At 39.0% G+C, this 12,032-nt stretch overlaps 1 protein-coding gene across 1 annotated transcript in view; it reads right to left on the bottom strand.

The window, feature by feature from the left end:
• LOC114023476 (kelch-like protein 4) overlaps positions 1 to 11,780 on the bottom strand; it is a 44,794-nt gene extending 33,014 nt beyond the window's left edge. Inside the window, exons 1-4 of the mRNA XM_027836135.1 lie at positions 11,611 to 11,780; positions 10,925 to 11,061; positions 9,092 to 9,288; positions 4,689 to 4,901 (exon numbers count right to left, since the gene is read on the bottom strand). Coding sequence (XP_027691936.1) covers positions 4,689 to 4,901; positions 9,092 to 9,288; positions 10,925 to 11,061; positions 11,611 to 11,753 — 690 coding nt within the window. The 5' untranslated portion in view covers positions 11,754 to 11,780. The remainder of the gene's footprint in view (positions 1 to 4,688; positions 4,902 to 9,091; positions 9,289 to 10,924; positions 11,062 to 11,610) is intronic.
• Positions 11,781 to 12,032: the final 252 nt, after the last annotated feature.

Below are 12,032 nucleotides of genomic sequence, written 5' to 3'. Positions count from 1 at the left end.
GTGTGTGTCTGTGTAGACACAGAGCTCTTATTCCTCTAGTATTGATCATTTACACCCTGAAGAAGAAAATTTATCATGGTTTATCAACAACCATGCAATTGTAAAATAGAAATGCACTCAAGCATCTGCTATAACACTGAGGAATTCATGAGTCAAATCAAGAAGCATTTATTGAGCTCCTACTATGTACCAAGCACTGGAATAAAAAAAAATATGGTCCTTCCTCTCAAAGATCTTAAAGTCTAATGGAGGAGACAACATGTAAATAACGATATACAAACAAAATACAGACAGGATAAACTGGGAGTAACTTCAGAGGGAAGGCACTAGTATTAAGGGGGACTGGGAAGAGGTACTGGAGAAGGTGGGACTTTAGCTGAGACTTGAAGGAGTCCAGAGGATCCAGGAGGCACAGATGAGGAAAGAGAGCATTCTAGGTATGGGAGACAGACACTGACAATGGCTGGAGTTGGGAGATAGACTGTCTATTGCAAGGAACAGCAAGGAGGAGGCCAGTGGATGAGAGGGATGAGAGAGAGAGAGAGAGAGAGAGAGAGAGAGAGAGAGAGAGAGTAAGAGAGGAGGGGGAGGCAGAGTAAGGTGTAGGCAGGCTGGAAAGGTAAGAAGGGGCCAAGCTATGAAGGACTTTAAAAGCCAAACAGAGGATTTGATATTTGATTGGAGGTAAAAGATTTGTAGCCATGCCAATCAGTTCTCAATCCCAACCTAGCTCCTAAACTGGTCTGGGCAGGATTATCGTTCTAGGTGACAGTGGATAGGGGGCTAGACTTGAAGATGGGAAGACCTGGGCTCAAATACTACTTCATGCACTTTATTATCCATGTGATTTTAGGAAAGTTACTTAGCCTCTGTGCCTCAGTTTCCTCAACTGTAAATGGAGATAATAATAGCACCTGCTTCACAGCTTGTTGTGGGGATCAAATGAGCTGACATGTGCGAAGTGCTTTGCAGACGTTAAAGCACAATATAAATGACTAATCTCCAGGGCTCTAGCTTCTCCTGGGCCTCTCTGCTGAGACTTCTCTCCTCATTTCCTCACCTAGATAGCAGGCAGCAGCAGGACACAGAAATGGAATTCTAGGCAGTCTGTTTTGCTACCCTCTGAAACTCCATTGAGGCAGGAAATTGAAATTTGATGCATTAAATGAAATTTGAAAATTATCTATGGATTTCCTTCCTCCATGGTACTTCTCTTTATCATTACTGCATCTAAATAACAGCTGGATGGAGCCTTTGAGGCACATAATTCATAGGGTCATAGAATCTCTGAGTTAGAAACAACTTCAGAGTCCAATCAGTGTCTAAATAAGATTCCCCTCTGTACTTTGCCGTATCTGCGATGTCATTGATGTGGGTCCTCTCTCCAATGGCACAGAACACAACCCATTCATACACTCTTCATTGTGTGACCCTCGATCATGTCCTCACATAAATCTCTCGTAGGTTGCTGATCTACCACGTCAGAGCTTTTCTCTAGATTTCTTGACATTAGGTGTGTGCTAATGAGACATGTAGGCTTTTCATCAGTTAAATCTAGTCTTTTTTCTGCTCGTGTGGCTCTCTGATGTCATTCTTTATGCCACTTCTCCTGTGTGATTCCTCAATGATAATGTGTTGCAGCCTACTCACACCCACCATGAATCGCTCCACTGCCCTCCAGATGACTCATAACTTTAATTTTTCAGAGACTGTGCTGTTCTATGACTCACTGCCATATAACTTCACTAAAAGAATAATAATATTAAAAAGTTGGGCCCTTCTTTCATCTGGAAGCTTAGAGACATTAAAATCACTGCATGATTCCCTAGAGACAATCCAACTGCTCTCCTCCTTCTATTCAATTCTGGAGCCACTTCACTGTTCATCCACAGAGTCTGTCAAAGGTATAGTTATACGGATAAACTAGCTCTACAGGGGGTCCATCCAACCGACAATGGGCTTTCTTCATCTGCTTAGTTTTTTTTTTTTAACGTGGATGGTTAAGCTGAACTCTTTTGGGTGATTTTGAATCTTCGTTCAATATTCTGGTTCTAGATTCAATAAGCAAAATGTCATTTGCAAACGTGAGCATGTGGAAGGATTCCTCTTCCATTTTGTTCTGAACTGGATATCCTCTATGAGAGTGGCAAATGCCTTTGGCAAGCATATAGTTCTCTGTTTTATGTCTCGTTTTGTATCAGTAGTCAGGGAGTTAGGAAAGAGGTATGTCTATTCTTTAATTTTTCAAAGAATCTGGAATGATTTTGCCATATGCACTAGAGGGACCATTCTGGAGGAGGGCCTCTAAGGCAGCAGTTTATTTTACCAAATCAAATGCTTTCATAGTCAACAAACAATGTGCACAGTGGGATCTTATATTCCCTACAACTTTCAGTCAACTGTAATTGACTGAATTTATTTTCTACAAATTATATTCTCTACATATTACATTTCCTATAAACTTTCAGTCAATGTGATTGTAACAACGTGGTCTGTTGTAGAATATAATTTGTCCAAGCTTTCCTCTTCCTTCCTTATATCTTCATCAATAATGCCCTTTGTCTGTGTGTACAGCAGACTTTTCTCATAAAGATTTTTATAGAGATGGAAAGCAGGCCTATGGGGTAGGACTTACTGATATAATCTCAGTTCCCCTTTTTCTGTTTGTCTTTGGTTTCCTCTCAACTTTCAGTTATCTTCAGTCAGTCAATAAGCTTTTATTAAGCACCCACCAAGTGCCAGGACCTGTCCTAAGCATTAGTGATATAAAAAAGGCAAAAGATAGTCCCTGCTCTCTCAGAGCTTACAGTCTGATGGGGGAGACAACACACAAACATACATGTATGAGCGAACTATGTACAAGATAAACTGGAAATAATCAACAGAGAAAAAGCACTAACATTGTGGGGGAATCAGGAAAGGCTTCCTGTCAAAGGTGGAATTTTAGCTCAGACTTGCAGGAAGCCAAGAGGCAAAGATGAGGAGGGAGAGCATTCCAGGCATAGGGGACAGCCAGTGAAAATGCCAAGAGTTGGGGGACGGAATGTCTAGTGTGAGGAACAGCAAGGAAACTGGTGTCATTGAATCACAGAGAATATGGAGGGAGGGGGCATGTAACATGTAAGAAGACTTGAAGAGTAGGAATGGGCCAATTCATGGAAGGCTTTAAAAGCCAAACAGAGGATTTTTTTATTTGGTCCTGGAAGCAACAGGGAGCCACTGGAGTTGTTTGAACTGGAGGCGGGGGGAGGTGACATGGTGAAACTTGCACTTTAAGAAGATCAATTTGACAACTGAGTAAAAGCTGACCTGGAGTGGGGACAGACTTGAGGCAGGGAGACAAACTAGCAGACTTGATAATTGCAAGTCTTGATAATTGATCCTTTAAATCCCCCACTATTTTGTCAGTTCTCACACAGACCTCTTTTGTGTGCATTTGGTCTAATCTAACTGCTTCTCATCTGTATTTAGTAACATTTCTACTTCTGAAGGGTTACGTTATATAACTGTGGTGTTAGAATCCAAATTTGGAGGTTCCACTGTCATTAATGGAGAAAAGAGTTCATTATAGAAATCTTTACAGATTATTTATACTTTTCATCTGTTTGTTGAACTTCCATTTTTATCCTTAAATGCTCTTATGATTATCTGGCTTAAATGGACATCTTGTCAAACTTTCCACACATTTATTTTTTTTCTCCATTGCTAGTAGCTATTTTATGAGGTTGTACTACTTATCCACCTCCTCTATCTATTGCTCTTAGAGGTGTCAAATTTGCCACCTGTTGGACTCCCTAGTCCATCCCCAACCAGATTAAAATGTAACTGGCAAATGTTTAACAAAATAAATAAAATAAAATGCAACATAGATAATGTTAATTTGTGGTTTTGTAAGTCAACAGCTGGCAGAGATCCATTTCCATTTGAATTTGACACCCCTGTATTCTTCTATTGTCCCCTCCATAACATTTTACAAATGTATTTATTTTGTATTTTAAACCAGGTTGCCCTTGGTTCCATATCTCTCTGCTTGGCAAGAAGATCAAGTGTTTGCCAGCTGAGGCAACTAACCTAGAGGTTAGTTGTGGCAACTGATTTATACCAGGTAAATTTGTTTAAGTAAAAGTGACAGTCTGTGTTAATATCTGTTGTTTTATCCATTTCCCATTTGCTTTTCTATCAACTGTTTTAAAAAATAGGCCAGGTTAGAGATAATTCAATTATATATCATATCTTTTCATTTCTGTTCTTTCATCTAATTAATTTTTGTCCATTCAGGCTAGTAATCTATACATAGGCAGTTGGTTCATAAATGTTTCCTACATCAATAGGCAGTTCTTTTCTGCCTATTAAAGTAAATCATTATATCTTGCTCACTACGTAAGTTTTGATGCACCCTAAGATTGCATCAGCTTTTCTGGCTGCCGTAGCATAACTGATTCATATGGATCTTACAATCTACTAAAACTTGAATTTTTTTCAGATGATCTATCTTATACTTGTAAAGTTGATTATTTGAACCCAAATGTAAGCTTACATTTATCCCTCTTAAATGTCATCTTATCAAATCCTTATCTATATATTAATCCCCAGAAATCCTCTGAAAAAAATTTATATGGATTAATAAGGATTTGGATTATTACCAGTTTGGGAATTATGATTCGAGTTATTTACATCAATTTCCTTACCTGTGGTGGAAGTAATGGCAATCTAATTAAAGACAGGAGCATTCCCAGGTGTTGCTGTCTGTTCTGAAAATCATGCTTTACCCATATCATTAAAGCATGGAATATAGCTTCTTCATCTGGCACATTAATGTCATCACTAGACAAAAGTTTTGCAATTTCATTAGCTGGAAGTAGGAGAAATTCCTGGTTCTTTGTCACCTCTACAAAGTGTTCCTAAAAAAGGAAGTTATTTTAGTGAGACTAAACACATTTTAACTCCACATCAAAATAGTACATCTCAAAACATTTCCTAGGATTAAGCCCCTGAGGTTGATATACCCAATCCAATTTGAGAAGCAGGGAAATGAAGGCAAAGGATGAAAATAATGAAAACCAAAACTGAGATACACAGATTTTCCAGATCGCAGGGGCGCCATGCCCCTCACCCCTGCGATATGGAAGGGATAACTATATTTGATTCTAGAAACAATAGGGAACCACTGGAGTTTACTGAGTAGGAGGTGACATGGTTAGACCTGTACTTTAGGAAAACCACTTTGGTGGCTGAATAGAGAATAGAATGGAGTGGGGAGAGACTTGAGGTAGGGAGATTCACCAGTAAAATACTGTAGTAGTCCAGGCATGAGGTTGAATATTTCTGTGACCAGAAACAAAACTATTGCTTGGGAGCCATGACCTATGAATGAGTCTCTGGGTAGGCACAGGTAGGCCGGTCCTTGAATGACATATTCTACCTCAGTCCCTGGGTCTGTCCTCCAAAACCTTTCTAGTTAGGTGGAACCTATTAGAGTTTGTGATCTATTGGTATAGATTACAAAAGTTCAGGGTCATGATGAAGATTTGCATGAATGTCCTATAGTTTATGTTCTACAGTACCAGGCACACAACCCTCAGCTTATATATAAAGAATATGTAATGCAGAACTGGGGGATAAGGGAGGAGTCCTACGTATATTCCTCTATTACTCAGTCATTAAATATTCAAGACTAGGGTCCTATGGATTCAAGAAATATGAACCCTAGGAATGTGGAAATATGACTAGACACAATGGAACACGAGAGGATTGGGTGCTACCACTATTAGGCCTATACTCTCTCTGTCTCACACTACAGTTTTTGGATTAGTAAAAAGATGTTTTCTGTACAGACCTTGCCAAAATGGGCTAATTTTCTTTCCTTATTACATTATTCATTTCCTTATTACATTACTCATTAAGTAAAATGAGGTAATAAGGAATAGAGACACGAACGCACTTTAAAACATTAAAATCTCAACATTAGTGGAATTAATATTATTTTAATTTAATTTTAAAGTTGTAGTGATAACTTTTCCTTGTATATAGCATTTTTTTGAGTTATGCTCTCTGCCTCCATCCTCAGCAACTACCCTACCCATTGAGTCTTCCCCAGTAACCCCTTGTGACAAAGAAAAACACTTCAGCAAAACCAGCCAACACAAGGACCATGGCTGACAGTATATGCAACATTCTGTGCTCATAGTCCTCCACTTCTCCAAGAAAATGATGGAGGTACATTTCTGGAACGTATTATCATTATCATTATTATTATTATTAAAGTGGTTTGTAATGTTAATTGGCTGCCAGGAGCTTGAGCAGTGGAAGAGGAGGTCATGTTAACTGAATAAATGAAGTTTGGATGTTTGTATATTAGCTAAATAAAAATAACTTATTTGGGTCAGACTGCCCACGCACAGTACTTCAAAATAAGAAATTGCAGAGGATCTTTCAATTAAGTTTAAAGACTATGATATAAACTGCCTCCACCCTGGGGTACAATTTTGTTTGTCATTTTGGGAGAAACCCTTTGCATGTTCCATCTCAAATATTTTCTTTGTCACTGTTGTGGTTTCTACTCAATTTTGTCTATCCAGCACATCGATTTCATGAAACTCATTCAATGATTAGAGTACCCTTTGTGAAATTCTCTGTCACTAACTAGGATTGTAATTGAATACATAAAGGAGTTGTGAATTCTTTTTCGACACCAAACAATACATCACAAACATTTCGTTATGGCATGTCTCTTGGTTATTTCAACAGTGTGCACAATATGGTCAAAAATAACTGGGATTAAAGAGGACACCAGCAGTGCATTTTAATGCACATCCTGTTTTAACACTGTTTCGGTCACATAATAGGAAAAGGAAGACAAATCCATTTGGAGCTACAGAAATAAACTCAAGCTGTTTATCAGAAAATGTTTCGTCTGCTGGAGTCAGATACCAGGCAGGAAACCGTTAACACTCGAGCTTTAAGAACTGAAGTAATCTCTCAGGAAGTTCTCATGTTGGCTTTTGTGGTGGGGTTCATCGTTGAACTAGCTAACTGCTCTTTCTTTAGATTATAAGGAATCAGCATTTAGGGCAGAGTGACAAAAATAGCCTCTTTAAATGACACATTTTCAAATTTGAGCCAATTCTACTCGCAGTGTCATTGTCTCCTGAAGCGCTGTGGACAGTTCATATCTGCGACAGTCTCCATGAAAAAGACGGTCTCTTTAACCCACTGCAGAGAATTTCTGTCTTGTGCAAAATTGTCATTGTTAAGTACAGTCCACAACCCTAGAGAAACACTCCCATTTGGTTAAATGAATGAAACCAGAGATGGGGGCTGAAATGGCTTTAAATCTTTAACACCTCTCTCCACATCGACATTGGTGGAATTGCTTTGCTTATCATATCTAAAATCTTTTGGGTTCCCTTTCATGTGTATTCCTTCACCTCTAGCTCTGGTAGTATCTTTCACATTGTGTTAATCTGAAGAAAAAGAAAGAATAAATGCTGTTGGAGTTTTTCTTATCCTGAAATATTTATCTCTTAATTTGGCTTCAGAGCAAGATCTCCTTTGTGGATGTCATTCCTAGCAAGGGACAGCAGTGAGTTATTTCTCTTCACTGATTTAGGGAAAGATTGGTATTTGTGGTAATGCTGCATTTAATTTCCCTTACTTAGATTCTCTCTCTGCCCCTATCATATACTCTATATTTTGTCTCACTGTCTATAATTTGACTGCAGGGCGAAATTTTGTGGAAAATGAAAATTCTTGAGAACCATTCCATACAAATGTGCGATTGACCACTACTATTCCTAATGGGATTAAGACGACTTTGGAATTACAGTAATTTCAAAGACTGACTTATCAGCTCTTTGTAGCTACCCAGATATTTCTTTTTTATTTTATATTATTATAAAACATACAGCAAATATACTTTCAGAAATCCAAGTTGAGAAATTTTGAACCCATCTTAGTTGGTACCAATCCAGTCATACTGTTATAGTTCCTTACTTCAAAAAAGAATGCAAAAAAGAAAGGAAAATAACTGTGTCACTTTCAGGAGTTATCTCCAAATTTAAAATTGGAAATGTTACAAAACATTGTTCAAATCAGGGCCTACAAAAAGAACTTCTCCATATATGTATATATATACACACACAGACACACACACACACAGTTCAAATCCTAGTGACCTCAGGTGAGTCACTTCATCTCTCTGTGCCTGTTTCATCCTCTGCAAAATGAAGGGTACTGGACAAGACGATCTATATAATGTCCCTTTCAGCTCTAGGTCTAGGATACTAGAAAAAAAAATTATGCTTTTGCCAAGAGAATCACTAAATAGTGCATACCCTTGGACTCAGTGTTACCATGACTAGACCTTTATGCCAAAGTGATCGAAGACAGAAGAAAAAGATCCAGAAATACAGAAGCATTTATAATAGCTTTTTTGGTGTCATAAAAGAACTGGGCTGAACAAGTTAGCTATTTGAATGCCATGGATGGCCACTGTACTGTAAAAAATGATAAAAGGGATGGTTTCAGAGAAACCTGGGAAACATAAACTGATGCAGTATGAAGGGAGCAGAACCAGGAGAACAATTTATACAACAACAACAATGTTGTAAAGATGAACAATTTAGAAAGACTTGAGAACTCTGATCAAACTCAATGGCCAACCACAATTCCAAAGGACCAATGATGTAGTATCCTACCCACCTCCTGAGAGAGAAGTGATGGATTCAGGCTACAGAATTGAAATGTACATTTTCTGATTTGGCCAGTGTGGGAATTTGCTTTGCTTTAACAAACAGCCATAGATTCTTGTAATAATATTTGTTATAAGAGCTTTGGCTTTTTTCCCCAATGGTGGGGGGAGAAGGAAGGGATAAAAAACAGGTTTTTGTTTATTGAAAAAAATTAAAAAAAGAAATACATATCTTTGCAAGGTTCAGTTTGAGGCTATGCTGTGACTTTTGTTTTTGCAAGCTGTAGGTACAAAATTTGGGTGTGGGTAGTTGGCATGATTAAAAAACCCACAAACCAGATAGCGAGTTGTACAGCCTGCTAAAATCATGGCAACGGAAATGAAGAAGACTATTGTGCTTACCATCGTGTAGTCATGTGCCACCTTTAGGAGATACATACATCCCTGTGCATCGCCAAATGAGCGAATCCCTAAGCAGTTGGAGGGATGGAGCTGCTTGATGAGGAAATTGCAGCATACTTCAATGACTTGAGAAAGCTGGAGGAGACAGGCTGCAGACAGCAGATTTTCTATGGTGTCTTCTTTTAATTCTAAGACACCTAAGATACATATAAATAAATAAATAAATATATATATATATATACACACATACATATATAAACATAAAAATACACACACACGCACACACACACACACACACACACACACACAAAGTGAGGATTGGTTATAAGGGATATTTAGCCCAGAGTAGAAAATCCCCAGGGACAGGCTAGCTGTCTTCAAGTTTCTGAAGGGCTATCAATGGGAAGTAGAATTATTCGATTTGGCCCTAGAAGGGAGAACCAGGAGAAATGGGGATAAGTTTCAAAACAGCAGATTTAGGTTCAAGGTAAGACAAAACTTCCTAACAGAGGGGGTGGCACAGTAGAAATAATGCTGGATTTGCAGTCAGAGGGCCTGGATTCAAAACTCACCTTTGTCATTTATTACTTGTGTGACCCTGGAGAAGTGATTCTATCTCTCGGCCTAGCTTTCTACATGCATGAAATGAGAAGGGTGGACTAGATGGCCTCGGGGTCCTTCCAGCTCTAAATCTGTAATTCTAGAACTATCCCAAAGCAGAACAGTGGATTCCTTTGTCATTGGCAGTCTTCAAGCAGAGGCTGGATGACTGGTGGGTGTGTTGTGATGGAGAGTCTTTTGGGGGTATGGTCTGGACTAGGCCCCTTTCAATTCTGAAATTTCAGGATCCTGACCTTTTGAATAGTGGGAGAGGTTAGATGTGTAATCACTGTTGCCAAAGTATTACACACTGGATGGAATGAGTTGGTTGGAAGTATATATAGATTTAATAGCCAAAGGAAGGAAACGAATAAATATCTAGCATAGGACTCAACCCACTTTTTTTAGGCAAGACTGTGTCCAGATAATTATAGAAAGGTAGGTCCCTAGAGTCTTATACAAGATATAAAATGTCTATCGGTTTTATGCCATGCCACGTATTATCTGTCTCTTGCCTCTTTATGCAATCTACATATTAAATATCTGCAATTCAAGAATCAGGAACTACCTCTAATATTCTTCACAGTATTCGGATATGTTATGGTTGTTTAGTTGTTCAGTCACATCCAACTCTTCGTGACCCCGTGGACCATAACACACCAATGCTGTCCATGGGGTTTTCTTGGCAAAGATACTGGAGTCGTTTACAATTCCTTCTCCAGTAGATTAAGGCAAACAGAAGTTAAGTGACTTGCTTAGGATCACACATTAAGCATCTGATGCTGGATTTGAATTCAGGTTTTCCTGACTCCAGGCCCAGCACTCTATCCACTGAACCATCTTGCTGCCTCTATTTGGATATGTACTCTCATAATAATGATTAGAAGCCGCATGATACAGCAGAAAGTGTCCTGGACTTGGGGTCATAAAAGCTGAATTCAAATTTTGCTCTGCCTGTTCTACCCTGGACAAGTCATTTATTCTCTTTGGACCTTAGTACCTTCCTCTGTTGGCCAAGATGGCTTCTAAGGCTCCTCCTGGCTCTAATATGCTATGATCCTATAAAGTGGGGAAGTAGAAGCCACACGGAAACAAGTATGTCATTACCAATTCTTCAAGTGGTTAGGACTCTGTGAACTGGTGCCATAAGATTATGTGATGAGATATGTGAGGGAAAGGACAAAGCTGTGACCTTTGCCTTTAACTTCGGAAACATGGTCAAGTTGGGGTTACCTGTGTAAGCGTAGTGCACCAAAGCTTTCAGCGCATCTGGGTCTATTCCCTCCATCTTGATCTCCTCCTGCTTGGCTTCCAGCACATCATTAGTAAACATTGCAGCAAAATAGTCTGATGCAGCACTCAGCACCAGCCTTGAAATAGGAATATTTCAGAAGAACTTTAATTAATCTAGCATATTATTAGAAAGTACAAAATTTAACTTTAGAACGTAGATAAGGCTGCCTTCCACATGATACTTTGTGGGCTGTGAAAGTGTTCAGTGCACACCAAAAGGGAAATTAAGAATGTGGGCTTGAACTGCTTTGAGGACCTCTCTGAATCTTGTTTTTTGTCCAATCAATCAACATGCCTGCTTGTATTTTGTACCCATTATATGTCAGGCCCTTTGCTTAAGCACTGGGGCTACAAGCACAAACAATGAAACTGTCTCTACTTGTAAGCCCTTTATAGAAAAAAAAATGGGCCTTCTTGTTCAGGATCTTTTCAAAGCTATAATCAATTCCATATCCCTTTTTCCAGGGCTCCAGTTTGTTTGATAGTCTAATTATTACCACAGCAAACCAGAAGTAACATTAAAGTATGCATTCTTTCCTTATTCTTGAGAATTCTTGCAATCTCCCCTCCCAACTTCCAATTCCCTCCCCACACTGCAATTGTTCTGAGAAAGTAGAGCACCAAACCTATGGGCTGGGATTGTGTGATGTCCAGCAAGGAGGAGCACATCACAGAGCTGTTTCTGCTGGAGGTAGTTCTCCATTTTGCGGATGGTCTGCTCTGCATGATTGGTGGACTGGAAGAACTCCTCAGATCTAGCACTATTCATTCCCAAGGCTGGACAGTTATCGACAGGTAAACTGAAAAGAAGAAGAACAAGAAAGGAAAGGGATTGCGCTGCTTCCTTTTGTAAACAAAGATGTCTTTTCCCCCAGTAAGATTTCAAACACCCAAGAAGAATTTAGCTCCAGCAACTACCAAAAAATAACCTTCCAATTTGTTCTCAAAGCTTAGTATTTTTGCCCTGATCAATGTAGCAACTTCACAGAAAGTGGAGAAGTTACAGTGACATTGTGATTGGAAGGGAACCAAGGAGAGCTAACCCTTG

This window comes from Vombatus ursinus, unplaced genomic scaffold (genome assembly GCF_900497805.2).
Source record: "Vombatus ursinus unplaced genomic scaffold, bare-nosed wombat genome assembly UNPS02004428.1, whole genome shotgun sequence".
NCBI classification, from domain to species: domain Eukaryota; kingdom Metazoa; phylum Chordata; class Mammalia; order Diprotodontia; family Vombatidae; genus Vombatus; species Vombatus ursinus.
The sequence above is the reverse complement of the archived record's forward strand: the minus strand, read 5'-3'. Positions and strand labels throughout refer to the sequence as shown.